At 46.5% G+C, this 22,561-nt stretch overlaps 1 protein-coding gene across 4 annotated transcripts in view; it reads right to left on the minus strand.

Moving 5' to 3' along the window:
* The window catches only part of LOC106577495 (actin filament-associated protein 1), a 117,773-nt gene that overhangs the window by 16,335 nt on the left and 78,877 nt on the right, over positions 1 to 22,561 (minus strand). For all 4 annotated transcript variants that reach the window (XM_045701280.2, XM_045701282.2, XM_045701281.2 and 1 more), the window contains 4 exons: positions 8,736 to 8,844; positions 8,350 to 8,567; positions 7,934 to 8,113; positions 2,405 to 2,488 (listed from right to left, as the gene is read on the minus strand). In XM_045701280.2, coding sequence (XP_045557236.1) covers positions 2,405 to 2,488; positions 7,934 to 8,113; positions 8,350 to 8,567; positions 8,736 to 8,844 — 591 coding nt within the window. The remainder of the gene's footprint in view (positions 1 to 2,404; positions 2,489 to 7,933; positions 8,114 to 8,349; positions 8,568 to 8,735; positions 8,845 to 22,561) is intronic.

A 22,561-nucleotide genomic window follows, 5' to 3' on the forward strand; every position in this document is an offset into this window, starting at 1 on the left:
GTAGAGAGAATGATTTATTTCAGCTTTTATTTCTTTCATCACATTCCCAGTGGGTCAGAAGTTTACATACGCTCAATTAGTATTTGGTAGCATTGCCTTTAAATTGTTTAACTTGGGTCAAACATTTCAGGTAGCCTTCCACAAGCTTCCCACAATAAGTTGGGTGAATTTTGGCCCATTCCTCCTGACAGAGCTGGTGTAACTGAATCAGGTTTGTAGGCCTCCTTCCTCGCACACACTTTTTCAGTTCTTCCCACAAATGTTCTACAGGATTGAGGTCAGGGCTTTGTGATGGCCACACCAATACCTTGACTTTGTTGTCCTTAAGGCATTTTTCCACAACTTTGGAAGTATGCTTGGGGTAATTGTCCATTTTGAAGACCCATTTGCGAACAAGCTTTAACTTCCTGACTGATGTCTTGAGATGTACCTTCAATATCCACATAATTTTCCGTCCTCATAACGCCATCTATTTTGTGAAGTGCACCAGTCCCTCCTGCAGCAAAGCACCCCCACAACATGATGCTGCCACCCCCGTGCTTCACTGTTGGGATGGTGTTCTTCGGCTTGCAAGCCTCCCCCTTTTTCCTCCAAACATAACGATGGTCATTATGGCAAAACAGTTCTATTTTTGTTTCATCAGACCAGAGGACATTTCTCCAAAAAGTACCATCTTTGTCCCAATGTGCAGTTGCAAACCGTAGTCTGTCTTTTTTATGGCAGTTTTGGAGCAGTGGCTTCTTCCTTGCTGAGCGGCCTTTCAGGTTATGATAATACAGGACTCGTTTTACTGTGGATATAGATACTTTTGTACCCGTTTCCTCCAGCATCTTCACAAGGTCCTTTGCTGTTGTTCTGGGATTGATTTGTACTTTTCGCACCAAAGTACGTGTCACGGTTGTTGTCGGTGAATGAGGACCAAAACGCAGCAGGTACGTGAATGCTCATCTTGATTTTTAATTACTCTCAAAAATGAACATACGAAAAAACGAACACTCGACAAATAAACAGTCTGGTAAGGCACAAGGCTATACACAGAATAATCACCCACAAATAACACATACAAACACACCCTAATATATGGGACTCTCAATCAAAGGCAGATAGACAACACCTGCCTTCAACTGAGAGTCCCAACCCCAATCAACCAAACATAGAAACACACACACTAGACTAACCATAGAATTAACTAAACATAAACCAAAACCCGGAAATACTAAATCAAACACCCTTTACACAAACACAACACCCCGAACCACATAAAACAAATACCCTCTGCCACGTCCTGACCAAACTACAAAAACAATTAACCTTATACTGGCCAGGACGTGACAGTACGTTCATCTCTAGGAGACAGAACGCGTCTCCTTACTGAGCGGTATGACGGCTGTGTGGTGCCATGGTGTTTATACTTAGGTACTATTGTTTGTACAGATGAACGTGGTACCTTCAGGCGTTTGGAAATTGCTCCCAAGGATGAACCAGACTTGTGGAGGTCTACAATTCTTTTCTGAGGTCTTGGCTGATTTCTTTTGATTTTCCCATGATGTCAAGCAAAGAGGCACTGAGTTTGAAGGTAGGCCTTGAAATACATCCACAGGTACACCTCCAATTGACTCAAATTATGTCAATTAGCCTATCAAAAGCTTCTAAAGCCATGACATTATTTTCTGGAATTTTCCAAGCTGTTTAAAGGCACAGTCAACTTAGTGTATGTAAACTTCTGACCCACTGGAATTGTGATACACTGAATTATTACTGAAATAATCTGTCTGTAAACATTGATTGGAAAAATGACTTGTGTCATGCACAAAGTAGATGTCCTAACCGACTTGCCAAAACTATAGTTTGTTAACAAGAAATTTGTGGAGTGGTTGAAAAACAAGTTTTAATGACTTCCAACCAAAGTGTATGTAAACTTCCCACTTCAACTGTATGTATGTATGTATGTATGTATGTATGTATGTATGTATGTATGTATGTATGTATGTATGTATGTATGTATGTATGTATGTATGTATGTATGTATGTATGTACAGTGGGGCAAAAAATTATTTAGTCAGCCACCAATTGTGCAAGTTCTCCCACTTAAAAAGATGAGAGAGATCTGTAATTGTCATCATAGGTACACTTCAACTATGACAGACAAAATGAGAAAAAAAATCCAGAAAATCACATTGTAGGTGTTAGGCCTCTCATCTTTTTAAGTGGGAGAACTTGCACAATTGGTGGCTGACTAAATACTTTTTTGCTCCACTGTATGTTATGTATGTCCTTACCTTCACGTTGATGTGTTTGTATACACATGTGCATGCACGTTCGTTTTGATTCTTTCTGAGTTTTGTGTCTCGCCGGTGTGTGCAAGTGTGTCTTTATGTGCCTGAGCTGGCGTTCTGCTCCTTACCTTCTCCAGGTCGGGCTTGTGTACAGGAGACCCGGCGCCTGCTCCATCTGAGTCCCCTCCGTTGCTGCACACCTCCCTCATCACCTACAGGAAGAGGAATACCAAACACAAACACAGCACTATTTAGTTATAACAATGCATCAGTTGCATTCTGCTCATTTCAAGCATGGGAGCAAGATTGCCATTGACATGACATGTTCAATGCATTTCATTTCAAAAACGTGTTACACTGTGTTACATCAGCCGATGGATCATAGTGCAGTATGCAACACACGCAGCAAGACTGACAAAAAAGTCAACGGCTTTTAGCTGTACAGTACTTGACTACAGCCATTGGAAGATTGCCATTGTCGCATCCCTTGTGAGACCCATCCATTGTGTTATGTAACACGCCCATTCAGAGTGAATGGCATATCCAGGGATATCCACACACTGCATGGGGGAGTGGACGGGGCGCCAGTTTGGATCAACATGACCTTGCAGAACCTCCAACCTGGCAACCCATCAACAGCACAACCACCACCATATTGAATCAATATCATTGACATATGAGCAGTGAGTGAATGAATGATAACGCTACGCTAGGTTAACCTGCGAGGGGTGACTTGGGGACTACTGTGGAGACAGGCAGTCAGGCACCACATACACGAGCGAGTACGCGCACGCAGGTATGCGCGCGCGCGCACACACACACAAACAACCCTCAAAACACACACACACAACCCTTCAAAACCATCCGCGTCTGTCCCCGCGGTGGAGTTCTTCTCAGCGTCTCTGCTCACCACATTTCATTGGCTTTGGCTGGGAGCGAACATAATTGGCGCTGCAGGGAAATTACAGGCTGTGGCTGGGCTCCATGGTTTTGGCCCTAGCCGGAGCGTTGCTGGAACGATTGGGACAGACATGAACTAAATGTCTCCCTATCTGCCATCAGGGAGAGGCAAATCACACAGTTTATATGATATTATACAGATAAAAATCAAATCAAATTTTATTGGTCACACACATATTTAGCAGATGTTATTGCGGGTGTAGCGAAATGCTTGGGTTTTGGGTGGGTTTGGAGGGCTTATGGACTTTCTTCATCTGCCAATAAAGGGGTGTTTTGTTAAATCTGGGAGAATAATCTTCATATATGCTTCACATCAAACTAGTGCCATATAACTGGAAAATATGCTTCTTTGCTGGATCTGTGAATTGTAATGTTCTTATTGTGATTGACAACCCATACTTTAACACCATGCATACTATACTGCATGTACATGGATAAAAGATCCATGGTGTAAAGGAACACCTACGTGAGAATGCTGTTCATTGATTACAGCTCAGCGTTCAATACCATAGTGCCCACGAAGCTCATCACTAAGCTAAGGACCATGGGACTAAACACCTCCCTCTACAACTGGATCCTGGACTTCCTGATGGGCTGCCCCCAGGTGGTAAGGGTAGGTAACAACACGTCTGCCACGCTGATCGACAACACTGGGGCCCCTCAGAGGTGTGTACTTAGTCCCCTACTGTACTCCATGTTCACCCATGACTGGCCAAATATGACTCCAACACCATCATTAAGTTTGCTGACGACACAACAGTGGTAGGCCTGATCACCGACAACGATGAGACAGCCTATAGGGAGGAGGTCAGAGACCTGGCAGTGTGGTGCCAGGACAACAACCTCTCCCTCAATGTGAGCAAGACAAAAGAGCTGACCGTGGCCTACAGGAAAAGGTGGGCCGAGCAGGCCACCATTAACATCGACGGGGCAATAGTGGAGCGGGTCGAGAGCTTCAAGTTGCTTGGTGTCCACATCACCAACAAACTATCATGGTCCAAACACATCAAGACAGTTGTGAAGAGGGCACGACAACACCTTTTCCCCCTCAGAAGACTGAAAAGATTTGGCATGGGTCCCAAGATGCTCAAAAAGTTCTACAGCTGCACCATCAAGAGCATCCTGACCGGTTGCATCACCGCCTGGTATGGCAACTGCTCGGCATCTGACCGTAAGGCGCTACAGAGGGATATACGTACAGCCCAGTACATCACTGGGGCCAAGCTTCCTGCCATCTAGGACCTATATAATAGGCGTGTCAGAGAAAAGCCCCAAAAATTGTCAGAGACTCCAGCCACCCAAGTTATAGACTGTTTTCTCTGCTACCGCATGGCAAGCGGTACCGGTACTGGACCAAAAGGCTCCTCAACAGCTTCTACCCCCAAGCCATAAGACTGCTGAACAATTAATCAAATGGCCACCAGACTATTTACAATGACCTCCCTATTTGTTTTGTACACTGCTGCTACTTGCTGTTTATTATCTATGCATAGTCACTTCACCCCTACCTACATGGCCAAATTACCTCGGTACCGGTACCCCCTGTATATAGCCTCGTTATTGTTATTTTATTGTGTTACTTTTTATAATTTTTTACTTTAATTTGGTAAATATTTTCTTAACTCTTCTTGAACTGCACTGTTGGTTAAGGGCTTGTAAGTAAGCATTTCACGGTAAGGTCTACACTTGTTGTGTTCGGCGCATGTGACTAATAAAGTTTGATTTGATGTGTACACATACAGGCATCCACACTCTAGTGCAGGACATGGGTGTTGCCAAACATTGAGTGCCCAATGCAAAATGATGCAGAGGAAGAATTTCAGGCAACATGGCAGCAACGGTCAATCATAAGAGCCAGACTGGGATAGGACTTGAACAGTGATTATAGAGTGAGACTGAGTGTAAACAGGCAACACACAGTGTGAGAAGCCAAGCAGCCACTGCAGACCAGTAACCATATGACATGCAACATTATATCTCACCAGGCCTGCTTGAAGAAACAGAGGGATAATTATCACAAGACAAAAGAGAGGGAGGAGAGGAGGAGAAGAAGAGGAGGAAGAGAAAGATATCTTGCATTAGCCTAGTAGAGAAGTGGAAGAAAAGCAGGTCATGTCGAAGGAGAGATGAGGTAAGGGAATAAGGAGAAAAATATAAAATTCAAAAGACCATAAGCACTGGAAAGGATTAGAAAGGATGAAGTAGCAACACAATATGGACATTTAGATTCCATAAACAGTTCATTAGCCACACAATTTCTGGATTTCACATCAGTAAACTGTTTTGGTGCGCCTCAAGGCTCCGTTCTAGTCCCGTCTCCATTTACTAATGTAGTCTTACATGACTCAGTTCATTACAGGGACATGGTATTGGATCATAATCCTCCGACTAGAGTGGGATTTATCGGAGACCTTTTATATCCATTATTCCATTTTTAATGTGAAATGCAAGAGTGATTATTATCGAAGCTCTGTGTCTCTGGATGGAGAAACAGAGTAGGGGAGACAGGGAGAACGAGAGAGAGAGAGGAAAAGAGAGAGAGCTGGGAAGAGAGAGAAAGACAGAGCAAGCGAGAAAGAAAAAGAGAAAGACAAAAAATAAGGAAAGACAAAGAGAGAGAGAGAGAAACAGAGAACTTTTATTCTGGGGTCCTAGGCAACATCTAGCCCTAACATCCAAACACATGCTCCACACACACTAATCTTTTTGGCTCTGTGAGGCGCTCAAACACCCCCAGGCGTAACTGTATGCAGAGCAGGCCAAGAGAATATCCCCTCCCTCACTGTGCAGTTAATCATGCAAAGGTAAAATATGGGACTTCAATCCAATCCATCCACTCTAGGCTCCTGTTTCGGGGTACGTCGAACCACGGCCAGCCGGGCCTCATAATTGGGCGCACTGATTGCAAGGGTCATTTGGTATGAAAAAAGTATGCATATGTCAATTAAGTAAACTAAAACAGAGAGATTGTTTGGGGTGAGGGTGAAAGGCATGTGTTCATGCCGTGTTCATATGTATCGGTTCAAAGTAGTTTTAAAGTGCAGTTTAATAGACACCTGACCAAATATGCAACAAGGTCCTGTCTCGAGTGATAATTATGGATGTTTTGGTTCGGTTTGTATGTTTGCGCAGTCCAGTGCGGCTGCTCACAGGTACCTCGGCGCTACCCGAGCGTGCTGCTTCGCTGCAGCGAATCAATAACAACCAGAATTACCATATGGAAGGAATAATCAAATCAGAACAAAAATATCAGACTTACTCCCTTTTTTCACTGCGGACATAAAGCTCTATAGTGGCCCACCATAGATGCAGGTTGACTTTTATTGGGATGATTCTTGTCCTGGAGGCAGAACTGAGCAATTTCCGCTAGATGGACCAGCTGCAAAGCCAAAATTGGCTATATTGAAAAAATTCTGAAAAACTAAAATTAGGGATAACAGTGGGGTTCAAATCAAACCACACTTTTATTCATCACATGCTTCGTAAACAACAGGTGTAGACTGACAGTGAAATGCTTACTCACTGACCCTTCTCAACAATGCAGAGAGAAAGAAAATGTATTGAGGTTAAGGTTGGGGTTTAAAATCAGATTGTGTGACTTTGTGGATGTGCCAGCAAGTGACGACTGCAGAACTGCCTCCAGAACAAGATCCATGCCGAAAAACGCTAACCTGCGACATCTCAGGCCTCTCGGTTTTTAAACGGGGTCCTCTCGGACAAAGTTTTTCACAGACTGGTGTGCTGTATGAAATGGTTTCAAAATGGCCCTGTCGGTAAACTACAGAGCAGGAAATGTAATTGGCAGGAGCAGCATTCAGCAACTAGAGCAATGAAAAAACAAGGGGAAAAGGGGTCTTAAAATAGCTGCACAATGGGTTTTCAACGATAAACAACGCTTTCCAAGGGGAATCTCAGGAAAACAAGAGGTGAGGGGGGGTTGTAGTGTGCGTGTGTGTGTGTGTAGTGCATGTGTGTTTCTTTGAATTTGAACCCCTATGGCCTCTTCCATACTGCGATTGACATGGAATAGCTCAAAGGCTTTGGAATAACATACGAGGCAGCGGGGAAACTAAAAAGAACAGGTCTTTATTTGATGTCAGCAGGATGGTTTGCTTTGCGGGCTTGTCGGAGTCCCCGGGAGAGACAGGGCTGAGAGGGAGATCTGAGAGAGACGGCTCTACAAATACTAAGCAAACATCCTGACATTAGAGTACAGACATCAGAAACACCTGTTCAAAATAACCATCTGGGCCCTAACACAATATCAGAAAGAAGACTCCATCCGCTAAGGCAAAAATGGGGATGTTATTCTCATAATATGATCATGTTATAAGTAGTCTCTCCCCTTAAAAAATAAACCAGTGGCATACTGTACATCTGGACAGACATTCCACAAGAATCTTGCTTCAGGATTGATGGGAAATATACTCTATCCTGTTCTCACTCCAAAAGAGTGCACTCTCCTTAGAACCAGTCTGTTTCTGATTTACCCAACTTGTCATTGCCATTGTATCCGATGCACACATTAGTCTGGTACTCCGTCTACAATAGTGCTGCAGTAACTTGGGACCATTGTCTGATAGCGAAACGCTAACATCCTGATCGGTGTCTCGGGTCATTCTGTTACCCTGGACCACTCGGCCAACAATAGTGTGCCGCTGTAATGTCATAATCTGTGTCCCGGGTTATTGTGTTACCTTGAGCCACTCCTCAGCCTGCTCTTTGCTCTGCACGGCCAGAACCAGGGCGTCTGCCCCCTGGTGGACTATCTTCAGCTCGTGTTTCTTCTTCTTGCCGTCCTTGGGGACATGTGTGATGCTGCAGCCTGATAACACTAGCTCCATCTGGGGCGTCTGGTCTTTGGATGACTTGTAGCACTGGAGGAGGGAGGAGAGAGGGAGGAGAGAGAGAGAGGTCAATCAACCAGTGGATCAAGTTTTTCAAATACACATGGCTTCTCCAGGTGCATGTGGTTATTCATGTGTGTGTGTGTGTGTGTGTGTGTGTGTGTGTGTGTGTGTGTGTGTGTGTGTGTGTGTGTGTGTGTGTGTGTGTGTGGTTATATGTGAGGGTGACAGTGTGTGTCTCTCTGTATCTGTGCATGTGTCTGTACCAGCAGCTTGTTGTCCTTGATGACACAGAGCAGCTTGGTCCATTGTCCGAAGCGCTTCTTGCGCAGCAGGAAGGCACAGATGCGTGCGTCCTTGACTAGGTCCATGGAGGCCTCCTCGCTAGGCCACTGGTGTCGCATCTTCTTCCCTCTACCCTTCCCATCCTCCTCCTCCTCGTCATACGACTCATACGAACTGCTCATCTGGTCCGAATCGTAGTCTGAGAGATAGTTGAGGGATAATATGTAAGATATTGACCGCAGGGGCGGGTGTATGTGCACTGTGAGTGAACGTGTGTTCAGTCCTCACTTTAGCTTTTCAAGTGTGTTTTCATTGTGTGTGTTTGTGTGTATTCACATGGACGTGTGTTTGTGTTTTGTACACTTACTGGAGGTGATGTATTCTGGGGCTTTTCCAGGACTGAGGGGGACGGCCTCTTCATAGTAGCCCTCTGGGAGAGAGGAGCTGGGGAGAGGAGGAGGCCCGTTGTCTGGAGGCTGGAGGAAACACGGGGAGCGAGAGGGATTGGTTAGAGAGGTATTGGTTACGATGCACTGTAGTCTATGGGAAAGCGCCACAGCGAGGGCAATACGTGTGTTAGAGCGTGACGGGCAGGGCGTAAACACAGGAAATAGCTACTTCGGATATGAGGTCCCATTAGTGGAACTTCAAAGACGAAGTGTGACCCCCGTCTATATGGTGGCCATCTTATCTCTAGGTTATCAATGAGACAACGGGAGGAAGTGATTCATGTAGTAATCAGCTGAGTTGACTCATGATTGGCTTTGAAGTGTTACAGCACCGTGGAGGCAATCAACAGGTAAATCATTTTCACTAAGATGTGATGCATTTCCACTTAGGCGATAACACTGGGGGGGGGATGGGAAAAAAAGAGGGGAGTGGGATGGAAAATAACACTTCTTTGTTGTCTTCTCCACTTAGCTAGCTAGGACGCGAGGAGAAACTAACTCACTCGCTGGGGTCTCTGCCTTCGGCTCTTAAAATAACATAATTGCGGCAATAAAAATCTAATCTCTCCAAGCGTATGGAAATAAATGTCTTCATTGACATTTAATGCGGGGATTAGAGCATTCCCAGAGTTGGTCTTCACCCAGAGTGAGTGAGAGAGAGAGAGAGTACAGAGAGAGAGAGAGTACAGAGAGAGAGAGCGAGAGTACAGAGAGAGAGAGCGAGCGAGAGTACAGAGAGAGAGCGAGAGTACAGAGAGAGAGCGAGAGTACAGAGAGAGAGAGAGAGAACAGAGAGAGAGAGAGAGACCGTCGCTGCTGGAGTGTGATACCTTGGGTTTGATAATGTTTTCTTTACTGGTCTTTTGGGTGTTGTAAACACTCGCTGAGGTTGTCTTTGTGTGTTTAGTTTGCTTTTTAACGGTCATTATCTGTACTCCTGCTTTACTCCATTCCCAACTGCTCTTCACTAGGCTCTATATTTAGGGCCCTGAGTTTTACCTGAAAAACTCCACCTAATGTCGCCACAAACTGTCATGAATAAGCGATTACGGCTGGTGACTCCAATAAAGTCCCAGCAACGCCCCCCCCCCCACCCCTTTTTTTTCTCATGGAAAGGTCCGCTCTAATTTCATTTTGTTGGTGGCAGCTGCCGTTTTTTCCACCGGTGGAGGGTTTTAAGGGGGAAAATCCACTAGCACTATGGACCGTTGATCGCGGCCGCCCCCAGAAAGGCGCCATGGTAACATGGATATATGTGGCTATTTACAAGGGGGGGGGGCATAAAAACATGTTGGTGTTGGTGTTTTTTTACAGTGCAGAGCTATGTCAAAATGTATTTGTTGCTGTGTCATTAGCAAAGCATTTATGCTGGACACGTGAGTTAGCCCTATAGAGAGAGAGAAGAAAATCATATGATACACATTCATGTTAGGATGCGGGGCAACCCTTCCAACAGGTCTAAGTGTACCTTATTTATACATATCGATAGGGGAATCTAAATGCAACATCAATACGATGACTCTACACTACACTCATTAACCCAAAGGGAAATTGTAGTGTTCCGCCATGCACACTGGCATGCTAGGTGCCATAGTCTATTTAGCTAGAAAATAGGGTAAAAGGGTCAAATAGGACTATTACCAATCTGCAGCCTGTCTCTAATAACACTCAGCCACTCTGTCTAGGCCCAGCCAAATCCCAGAGAGACTAACACTAACCATTAATGATAAACACAAATTAACCACATTAAACCCTCCCCTCTTCCTTCTACAGTATGCACTCCCTTTATCTATCCATCTACACTCCCTTTCTCTCCATGTATGTTTTTTATTTTCAACTTAACTGACTTGCCTAGTTAAATAAAGGTTAAGAACAAATTCTTATTTACAATGGACGGCCTACACCGGCCTAACCCGGACGACGCTGGGCCAATTTTGCACCGCCCTATGGGACTCCCAATCACGTCCGGTTGTGATATAGCCTGGATTCGAACCAGGGTGTCTGTAGTGACGCCTCTAGCACTGAGATGCAGTGCCTTAGACCGCTGCGCCTGCGCCACTCGTGAGACCCCCTCCTCCTAGTCTTATCTCCTAAGTAGAAGAATGTACTCCCTATCTTGTATCTTCCCTCCCTCTCTCTCTCTCCTATCTACCGCCCCTCTCTCGCTCTCTCTCCTATCGACCTCCCCTCTCGCGCTCTCTCACGCTCTCTCTCCTATCGACCTCCCCTCTCGCGCTCTCTCTCCTATCGACCTCCCCTCTCGCGCTCTCTCTCCTATCGACCTCCCCTCTCGCGCTCTCTCTCCTATCGACCTCCCCTCTCGCGTTCTCTCTCCTATCTACCTCCCCTCTCGCGTTCTCTCTCCTATCTACCTCCCCTTTTCCTATCTACCTCCCCTCTCCCTATCTACCTCCCCTCTCCCTATCTACCTCCCCTCTCTCGCTCTCCTATCTACCCTCTCGTCCCTTATCTACCCTCTCTCTCTCGCTCTACTATGTACCATCTCTCCTATCTACCCTCTCTCTCTCTCGCTCTCCTACCTACCCACTCTCTCGCTCACTCTCCTACCTACCCACTCTCTCGCTCACTCTCCTACCTACCCTCTCTCTCGCTCGCTCTCCTACCTACCCTCTCTCTCGCTCGCTCTCCTACCTACCCTCTCTCTCTCTCCTACCTACCCTCTCTCTCGCTCGCTCTCCTGTCTACCCCTTCTCTCACTCGCTCTCCTGTCTACCCCCTCTCTCGCTCTCCTATCGCTCTCCTGTCTACCCCCTTTCTCGCTCGCTCTCCTATCTACCCCATCTCGCGCTCTCTCTCCTATCTACCTCCCCTTTTCCTATCTACCTCCCCTCTCTCTCTCGCTTTCCTATCTACCTCCCCTCTCTCTCTCTCGCTCTCCTATCTACCCTCTCTCTCGCTCGCTCTCCTATCTACCCTCTCTCTCGCTCGCTCTCCTATCTACCCTCTCTCTCGCTCGCTCTCCTATCTACCCTCTCTCTCGCTCGCTCTCCTATCTACCCTCTCTCTCACTCTCCTATCTACCCTCTCTCTCTCGCTCGCTCTCCTATCTACCCTCTCGCTCTCCTATCTACCCTCTCGCTCGCTCGCTCTCCTATCTACCCTCTCGCTCGCTCTCCTATCTACCCTCTCTCTCGCTCGCTCTCCTATCTACCCTCTCTCTCGCTCGCTCTCCTATCTACCCTCTCTCTCGCTCGCTCTCCTGTCTACCCCTTCTCTCACTCGCTCTCCTGTCTACCCCCTCTCTCGCTCTCCTATCGCTCTCCTGTCTACCCCCTCTCTCGCTCGCTCTCCTATCTACCCCCTCTCTCGCTGGCTCTCCTATCTACCCCCTCTCTCGCTCGCTCTCCTATCTACCCCCTCTCTCGCTCGCTCTCCTATCTACCCTCGCTCGCTCTCCTATCTACCCTCTCCCTCCATCTACCCTCTCTCTGCCTCCATCTACGTATACTCCCTCTCTCTCTGTCCATCTACCCTCCCTGTCGCCCCTCTCTCTGTCCATCTACCCTCCCTGTCGCCCCTCTCTCTGTCCATCTACCCTCCCTGTCGCCCCTCTCTCTGTCCATCTACCCTCCCTGTCGCCCCTCTCTCTGTCCATCTACCCTCCCTGTCGCCCCTCTCTCTGTCCATCTACCCTCCCTGTCGCCCCTCTCTCTGTCCATCTACCCTCCCTGTCTCCCCTCTCTCTGTCCATCTACCCTCCCTGTCTCCCCTCTCTCTGTCCATCTACCCTCCCTGTCTCCCCTCTCTCTGTCCATCTACCCTCCCTGTCGCCCCTCTCTCTGTCCATCTACCCTCCCTGTCTCCCTCTCTCTGTCCATCTACCCTCCCTGTCGCCCCTCTCTCTGTCCATCTACCCTCCCTGTCGCCCCTCTCTCTGTCCATCTACCCTCCCTGTCGCCCCTCTCTCTGTCCATCTACCCTCCCTGTCGCCCCTCTCTCTGTCCATCTACCCTCCCTGTCTCCCCTCTCTCTGTCCATCTACCCTCCCTGTCTCCCCTCTCTCTGTCCATCTACCCTCCCTGTCGCCCCTCTCTCTGTCCATCTACCCTCCCTGTCTCCCCTCTCTCTGTCCATCTACCCTCCCTGTCTCCCCTCTCTCTGTCCATCTACCCTCCCTGTCGCCCCTCTCTCTGTCCATCTACCCTCCCTGTCGCCCCTCTCTCTGTCCATCTACCCTCCCTGTCGCCCCTCTCTCTGTCCATCTACCCTCCCTGTCTCCCTTTGTCTATATATTCCCTTTCAATCTAGAACTTCAACTCCAAGAAGTGGCTCGACCCCAGAACCTCATCATATTTCCTCTGGGAAACAGTGCTTTGTGGTGAACTCATTTTCTGGCAAGGTCACTGGCCCACTAAACTCCACAGATGCTCCCCCACCCCTCCTGACCCTCCCAGAAACTTCCCCACTGCACCAAAGGAGAACGAAAGAAAGTTGAGTGAGTGAGTGGAAGACTTCAAAATCAAGAAAGAAAAAATGTTCAGCCTTGACATTTGAACAATAAGCTCTGGTAAAATACATCCACTTGGCGTTTTACTTCGAAATACAAAAGCTGGAGGTTGTGTTTGTGTTCGTGTGGTGGACTGCTTGGACTGTTGATGTTGGAAGGCCGTAACCTCTCAGCAGTATCAGAATGTGCTCATTTCCTTCTTAGAGCATGTTAGCAACAATAGCAGCATTAATAACTCGAGACTTGAATGTTTTAGATTTGCGTTTTCAAACGCAATTGAAGTTACTTGAGATGGAGATTGGAGTTGTGACCCCATCACTCTACTATGAGAGGTATTCAGGGTCTGGTCAAGTGTATTGGACACACACACACACGCGCGCAATCACGCACACACCTACTTTTCAGTTGTTTTCACGACCTCAAACAGCCTGTTCGTATCCCAGAAATAATCTGGCTTGACGAATCACACGATCCGACTAACAGGGTGCATTGTGGTCCAAGTGCATTCCAGCCTCTGATTGACCGTAAACAAACACCATCCGTAAACCCCAAAGAGGTGTCGGATCCAGATGGATGTCTACACGCTAATTAGCCCTATTCATTAGCATCTTGTTCAGCTGACCCTTACGCTATACGCATGCAGTTTCAAACAAACCCTGAAAGTATTTTAAAGTTTTGAAATACTATTGAACTAAGTTCTGCTATAGATGCATATGGCCTTGAACCCACCAATTCTGTTCCACATCCCAATGCTATCTGCATAATACCCTCCTATTGTGAATTCCCACCCATGTATCTTTTAGATTAACAGATCTGTGCATTTCATGCCCTTAAACCCAGCAATTTCCCCAATTCCAGGGAGCAGCCCATGAGTAATTAGGGAGCAGCAGTGAGGGAGGCCTGACTGTCCTTGGTTTGGAGACACTGTGGGGAAAATGTTTGTCTCTCTAGCCTGGGCTTAGCTCTACATACCGCCATCCATTCTCTGTCTGTCTGCGTAGGAGGGGTAGTCAGTGTTGTGTCTGTCTGCGTAGGAGGGGTAGTCAGTGTTGTGTCTGTCTGCGTAGGAGGGGTAGTCAGTGTTGTGTCTGTCTGCGTAGGAGGGGTAGTCAGTGTTGTGTCTGTCTGCGTAGGAGGGGTAGTCAGTGTTGTGTCTGTCTGCGTAGGAGGGGTAGTCAGTGTTGTGTCTGTCTGCGTAGGAGGGGTAGTCAGTGTTGTGTCAATGTGTTTGCTGTCGTGGGAGTCGTGGGAACACAGAGGGGACAGACGCAGGCTGACTCGCAGTTTGTCTAAGAGAGAAAGACTACATTTCCCAAGATGCTTTGGGGTTTCTATCCATTTAGGTTGCGGTAATACAGCTGTTGCTTCAACATACACTATACAAACAAAAGTACATAGACACCCCTTCAAATTAGTGGTTTTGGCTATTTCAGCCACACCCGTTGCTGACATGTGTATAAAATCGAGCACACAGCCATGCAATCTCCAAAGACAAACATTGATAGTAGAATGGCCCATACTGAAGAGCTCAGTGACTTTCAACATGGCACCGTCATAGGAATCCACCATTTCAATAAGTCAGTTTGTAAAATTCTTGCCCTGCTAGAGCTGCCCTGGTCAACTGTAAGTGCTGTTATTGTGAAGTGAAAAGTCTAGGAGCAACAACGGCTCAGTCATAAAGTGGTAGGCCACACAAGCTCACAGAATGGGACCGCCGAGTGCTGAAGCATGAAACACGTAAAAATCGTCTATCCACGGTTGTAACAGTCACTACAAGTTCCAAACTGCCTCTGGAAGCTGATGTGTTCGTTGGGAGCTTCATGAAATAGATTTCCACGGCCGAGCAGCCACACCCAAGCCTAAGATCACCATGTGCAATGCCAAGCGTCGGCTAGAGCGGTGTAAAGCTTGCCGCCATTGGACTCTGGAGTAGTTGAAACGCGTTCCCCGGAAGTGACGAATCGCGTCATCTGGCAGTCCGACAGATGAATCTGGGTTTGGCGGATGCCAGAACGCTACCTGTCCGAATGCATAGTGCCAACTGTAAAGTTTGGTGGAGGATGAATAATGGTCTGGGGCCTTGTTTCATGGTTCAGACTAGGCCATTTAATTCCAGTGAAGGGAAATCTTAACGCTACAGCATACAATGACATTCTAGACGATTCTGTACTTTCACATTGTGTCAACAGTTTGGGCAAGACCCTTTCCTGTTTCAGCATGACAATGCCCCCATGCACAAAGCAAAGTCCATACAGAAATGGTTAATCGAGATAGGTGTGGAAGAACTTGACTGGCCTGCACAGAGCCCTGACCTCAACTCCATCGAACACCTTGGGATGAATTGGAACACCGACTGCGAGCCAGGCCTAATCGCCCAACATCAGGGTCCGACCTCAATAATGCTGAATAAAATCAAGTCCCCGCAGCAATGTTCCAACATCTAGAGGAAAGCCTTCCCAGAAGAGTGGAGGCTGTTACAGCAGCAAAGGGGGGACCAACTCCATATTAACGCCCATCATTTTGGAATGAGATGTTTGACGAGCAGGTGCACACATACTTTTGGTCATGAAGTGAAGTGAACATTACAAAAAAGGGGCAAATTGCAGCTGCTACATCCATTTTTGGAGTTAGAAATTACATATACCAATTGATTCTTGAAGAACATAATTTATACATTTTAAAGAGACAAGTGTCTATAATTCTCTTTTTTTCTTGGTTTTAATTTAGTTATAGTAGTGTCAAAAACTGGCCAACATACTTTGTATTGTCCATGGTGAACAACACATGTTTTCTTCCATCTCATTCTCCATGACCCTGCCATTCCTATTCTGATATGGGTCCAGTCAAGTGCAGCCAACTTTAATCTGAGCTTTTCTGCTTACTAAATATGGAGGCCATATCTCTGCCAGCCCCTGCAGCAGTTGGGGTCATCAGTGCATCTAAACCAAACAAGAGGGGGGAGAATTACTGATATGCACGTGTGCGCATTCACTTATGCACACACACACACACACACACACACACACACACACACACACACGGACCATGGAGCCGTGCTAAGGCAGCACTTCACGGCGTATCAAACTGTCTGACTTCTGGGCCTCTGAGCCTTTTGCCTGGCCTTAGCAAACTCGCATGCACTGTAGGAACAAAAACGCCTACAAAACGTCTCTAGCACGCCTACCCGCTCTCCATATGAAACTGCCCCTGGCTGTTGAAGGATGGTGAATAGTCAATTGTGTCTGAGAGAAACTCAAACCGGACTTCTACAGATTAGTCACCAGCGCACTCATACCATTCCAAGAGTTTCTCGAACACGCACGCTCATGAAGACGCACACATCCAGCAACTCTCACTCAGGCACACACACCATACCAGTGGTTGGTGTGAAAAAGCACCCTCTGCTGGATCCTAAAACCCAGCACTCCCCCCTTTCAGAACAAGCATGGCCACTGAGCCATGTTCACTGATACTAATCTAAATGTTACACCAAAACTGTTTTTACACGACCTGCCCATATTAGTGGAACCTCAGCAAAACCTTGTGCCAGTTCCCATTCTGAATTCTATTCTCTCCCTCCCTCCCTCCCTCTTTTCCTGGGAATGGGGGATAAGTCTGTGTTTCTAGGCAGGTGTGCTCTTGCACGCAGCCGGAGCGGATGTGCCAGTCTGAATGCCGAGTAGGGAAAAACCAGCACAAGAGAAACAAGCATTGAGGGAGTGTGGAACAGAGGAGCGATAGGAAACTTCCAGACCTCCACACCTCTTCCCCTCTTTCTGCCACCTCACAATGAGGTGTCAATATGGGCCAGAGGGAGGGGAGAGGTCCGGTGCAATGAGCCCAAAGAATGTTGGGGGCATTGAGCAAATTTCAAGTCTGCTGAGCGCAAACGTTGTGAAAATGATGTGCAACTTCCAGCGCGTTTAGTGTGAACACTGAGGCTGTACCCGCTTTAAGTTTACATTTTAACAGTGGCCAAGTATGCTACTGTGGCTATTTGATAATAATGTGAGCCTACCATAGTGGCATACCAATCAAAAACAATGGTGAAAATGCATCCAATAACATTTTAACATTAAAATAGCTGTTTTATCATTAAGCCTACAGTAGCAGCCAATGTGTGGTGTTCAATGTAAGCCAACATTCCATGAGACTTTTGAAAAAACATGCAGGGCTTGACATTAACCTGTTTATCCACTTGTCCTTCAAACATGGAGGTAACTGAAAATGTTGTCGTGTTGTTTGATGCAAGAAACCACCTTACAAAATAAAATGCATTATTATTCCCATACCATTATTACAGCGAATCAGACAAATTATGCTATCCTCTGCCTATTGGCTACTTACCTTATTCAAGACTGTCTCAAAATACAACACTGCCCCTTTAAGACAAAAACCTTTTCAAAGATGTCTAGAAATGTACGTTTTGTGCTCTTGTAGGAAGCAATCACTCCCCTATTGCTGACTACAAATTATTTATTATGGGACTAATAACTCACTAACTAGCAAAGGATATGAACAAAATGTGCACGTGTGGCTACATGCAGCTCTTGCTTGAACTCAAAACAATGGCATCTACTCACAACCGCTCATGCTGTAAACACAGTCCAGTTCAAAGTAAAATGGCAAGGATCCATATGGCAAAGGCCTATTTGCATATAGGCCTACTGCAGCTCTGATTGGTTATGCTGCACCGGTTTGTGTAGAGTACGGGCTGAGTCATGCATGTCAATGCAATAGAATCCTACTCCGATGCGTTCTGCCTAAAACAAAATCTCTTGTATAGTTAATTTTGTTTCGGTATGTTAATTCGATCACAATTGCCACAGTAAAGGGAAACATTGATAGTGTTAACAGAGAAAACTCTAGAACAGTGGTCACCAATGTTTTGAGTCAACATGACTTCCTGAGTCAAAATACCGAAATCTACCACTCAGATTTTTTTTAACATGACTTAAAAAATGTATGCCTATGCAACATTAACCAATTAAAAACAGTACTGTAGCAATGAGGTTTGTGCAGCTATAGGCCCAATACATTATCACTGCATATAGGCTTTGCTTGAATTGCCCTGCCATTGCATTGTTGTTTGGGATTTTATTTTAAATTATATTTCAAACTTTGAGGTAGGCTATATGATCACACCGGTAATAGATCCGTTGTTGTATTACTTGTGAGGCACAGCTAAGTGAGCATACACTTCACAGGAGGTTGGTGGCACCTTAATTAGGGAGAATGGACTTGTGGTAATGGCTGGAGCGGTTTCCATGTGTTTGATGCCATTTCATTTGCTCTGATCCGGCCATTATTATGAGCTGTTCTCCCCTCAGCAGCCTGCTGCGATTAATTAATGTTTTATTTTACTGGGCTGATGATGCCTGCATCTGATGGTCAGTCCCAGCGTAGGGAGAGAGCAGAAGACTGAGGGTCCGCCTCTCTACATCCGTCCGCTCTCCCTTTCCTCCACTGACACTGACCAAAAAGGGACACCGTCTTCCAGCTGATGGCGAAACTTGAGTCGCACCACATTGTCTGCCTCATGCACAAATTCATGCTGTTACTCCTATGAACAGAGAAAGTGAAATATTCCTTGATATTAAAAAAGACCCAAGCCACTAATAATAACAACAACACAAGCCTATAGATACACTTTCCTCCTCATTCATTACTGCTGCAGTGTTTGTTGCAGCGCTGAGTGGAAATAGGAAGAACGCTGTATTCGTTGACAGTCTCTCTCTAGTCATGGTTTTAAAATCTCACAGTATTAACTCTGATGTAGCTTTCTTTTATGCCTGCTACGTTACTGCAGACACGGTAATCGGAGCCTCCGATTGGCCAACGGTAGACCTATAGTGCACTTGATTTGCTCTCCGGGCCTTCCAGGTAGGCAGAGTTTGTACCTTCAGACACATGAAATGGTTCAAAATGGCAACAGTTGAATCAGGTGTACCTACCGCCAACAGCCCAAGACAAATAAAAATAAAAAAGATACAAGGCTTTATCATTGGGTTTTTTACAGAAATATTTGGCGATCGACTAGGGAATGCCTTGGAGATTGACCAATCGATCGCGGTCGACCTGTTGGTGACCACTGCTCTACAAAGTTGAGACGTTTAATCTCGTGCTTCTCTCCGTGGGCTGATATTTCTTCTGTGCGGCAGTCCCGGGGAGCTGCGCGGCAGTCTCGGGGCTACTGCGCACCCACACAGCTTACAGGGAACATTGGTCAGGGATAGAGCCTGGGATAGAGGGGCCGAGAAGGCCTCTGTTTTTGTTGGACAGCCCCCTGAGTGTCTGTTTGGGCTGGAATGGACTTTGCCTATTGTACTGGGAGTGAACTGGCATAGTGAAACAGGAACACACACACACACACACTCATTCACCCCGAAAACACATCCACACTCATTCACTCCGAACACACATCCACACACATTCCGAACAGACCCTCGCTTACTTAGTCACACAGGAAGCTTGGTCCTTGCCAACTACCTACAGTCAGTCGTCATTCAGTTAGTTTAAGAGAGCGGTCTCATTCACTGTGTCAAATACGTATTCAGCTAGATCTCAATGCTTTGTTTTACTCCGTTTTAGAGGCAGTGTGAGTTTTCACTTAGTTTCTTTATATAGTCAGTTAGATCACATCATCGATGGGAATAGAGAGAGACTTGGCCCTATAAAAACGGTCTTTGAAAACGTTTTGGGGAAAAAGGAGCGAAATTGGTTTTCCATTTGTGCTCCAGTTTTCAGGGAAACTTTTTCCAAAAGAGTTTATACGCATAAAGGCCTATGGAGTTGGTGACTCTTCACGCCATGGTCCCATCACGTGATCTTTTAAAAGTGTCACTGCTCGTCATGAGATTTCCTTACTGTAATAAAAAACGTGATTAATGGAGATTTACCGCTTGTTGTGGCGTTTCCACAGAGATGTGAGAGCTGTTTCATCATGGATTTGTTGTTGTGTGTCAACAGTAAATTATATTTAATTGCCTTTGTCTATGACACAATACAAATGGTGAGGTGACTGCATTTAACTGTGGTTAGACCAACCACCAAGTAGGGGAAGTCCACTGAGAAACTAATGCCTAAGCAAGTGATGGCAGGGCCAATTTTGCCTAAGTTTGCCATCAATACCACAGTATATTGAAACAAAAAACACACACAGATTTGTGTGTGTTTTTCGTTATGAGGCTGGAGCTGAATCAATCACTTCCCAATTAATCAATTCACCCATTTCGTTAGCTGCTTGTGATTACAAGCAACTAACGAAATGGGTGAATTGATTAATTGGGAAGTGATTGACTCAGCTCCAGCCTCATAATGTGTACGCACATCAAGGCTTAATTTAGAATGGCGACATTGTTACATGCCGGCACTAAATGTGTTCCTCTTTTAGGTTAGAATTGGATTGACCAAATACAGAAGAATCGGGCTTATCCAACCACAACACAGCAATGGCCATTGTGACAGACTATTGGCTTTCAGTGGTTGTAGTTAGCAGTTCTTTTCAGTTATTTCCTTTCTTTTCAACCCCCACAAGGTTTTCAACAATTCAGACACTTGCAAAAAGAGACCCCTTTAAGAAGTACTGAAGACCAACTCAGTACACGGTAGGGATAGGAATGTGTGTATGTATAGAATTCCACGTGTGGAAACGTTCTACAGTAGACTGACATGAAGGAAAGCATACAGAGAAAAAAAAAATCAAGGAACTCATACAAACACAGTGGGAGAGTGATTCCACTGTGTGAGTATTTGTGTGTGTGCATGTGTGTGTCTACACTAACTCGGACACAAAGCCCTCGGCCGAGACACATATTTATCTTAACGAGCGCTTGGGGAGGAAACGAGGAGGAGGAGCGAGTTGTCTCAGTCAGGAGTTGAGACAGAGAGAAAGAGAGAGTGAGTGTGAGAAAGGAAATTAAACACAAATGGAGCTTGTCTGCCTCAGAGAGACGAACACAGCCAAGCGGAGTGGAGAACCGAGTGGACTGGAGAACGGAGTGGACTGGAGAACAGAGTGGACTGGAGAACAGAGTGGACTGGAGAACAGAGTGGACTGGAGAACAGAGTGGACTGGAAAACGGAGTGGACTGGAGAACGGAGTGGACTGGAGAACGGAGTGGACTGGAGAACGGAGTGGACTAGAGAACAGAGTGGACTGGAGAACAGAGTGGACTGGAGAACAGAGTGGACTGGAGAACAGAGTGGACTGGAGAACAGAGTGGACTGGAGAACGGAGTGGACTGGAGAACGGAGTATGTGGGTGTGTAAGAGGAAGATAATATACACTGCTCAAAAAATAAAGGGAACACTTAAACAACACAATGTAACTCCAAGTCAATCACACTTCTGTGAAATCAAACTGTCCACTTAGGAAGCAACACTGATTGACAATAAATTTCACATGCTGTTGTGCAAATGGAATAGACAACAGGTGGAAATTATAGGCAATTAGCAAGACACCCCCAATAAAGGAGTGGTTCTGCAGTGGTGACCACAGACCACTTCTCAGTTCCTATGCTTCCTGGCTGATGTTTTGGTCACTTTTGAATGCTGGCGGTGCTTTCACTCTAGTGGTAGCATGAGACGGAGTCTACAACCCACACAAGTGGCTCAGGTAGTGCAGCTCATCCAGGATGGCACATCAATGCGAGCTGTGGCAAGAATGTTTGCTGTGTCTGTCAACGTAGTGTCCAGAGCATGGAGGCGCTACCAGGAGACAGGCCAGTACATCAGGAGACGTGGAGGAGGCCGTAGGAGGGCAACAACCCAGCAGCAGGACCGCTACCTCCGCCTTTGTGCAAGGAGGAGCAGGAGAAGCACTGCCAGAGCCCTGCAAAATGACCTCCAGCAGGCCACAAATGTGCATGTGTCTGCTCAAACGGTCAGAAACAGACTCCATGAGGGTGGTATGAGGGCCCGACGTCCACAGGTGGGGGTTGTGCTTACAGCCCAACACCGTGGAGGACGTTTGGCATTTGCCAGAGAACACCAAGATTGGCAAATTCGCCACTGACGCCCTGTGCTCTTCACAGATGAAAGCAGGTTCACACTGAGCACGTGACAGACGTGACAGAGTCTGGAGACGCCGTGGAGAACGTTCTGCTGCCTGCAACATCCTCCAGCATGACCGGTTTGGCGGTGGGTCAGTCATGGTGTGGGGTGGCATTTCTTTGGGGGGCCGCACAGCCCTCCATGTGCTCGCCGGAGGTAGCCTGACTGCCATTAGGTACCAAGATGAGATCCTCAGACCCCTTGTGAGACCATATGCTGGTG

The sequence above is a fragment of the Salmo salar genome, chromosome 18 (assembly GCF_965601325.2).
Source record: "Salmo salar chromosome 18, fSalSal1, whole genome shotgun sequence".
In the NCBI taxonomy this organism is placed as follows: Eukaryota; Metazoa; Chordata; class Actinopteri; order Salmoniformes; family Salmonidae; genus Salmo; species Salmo salar.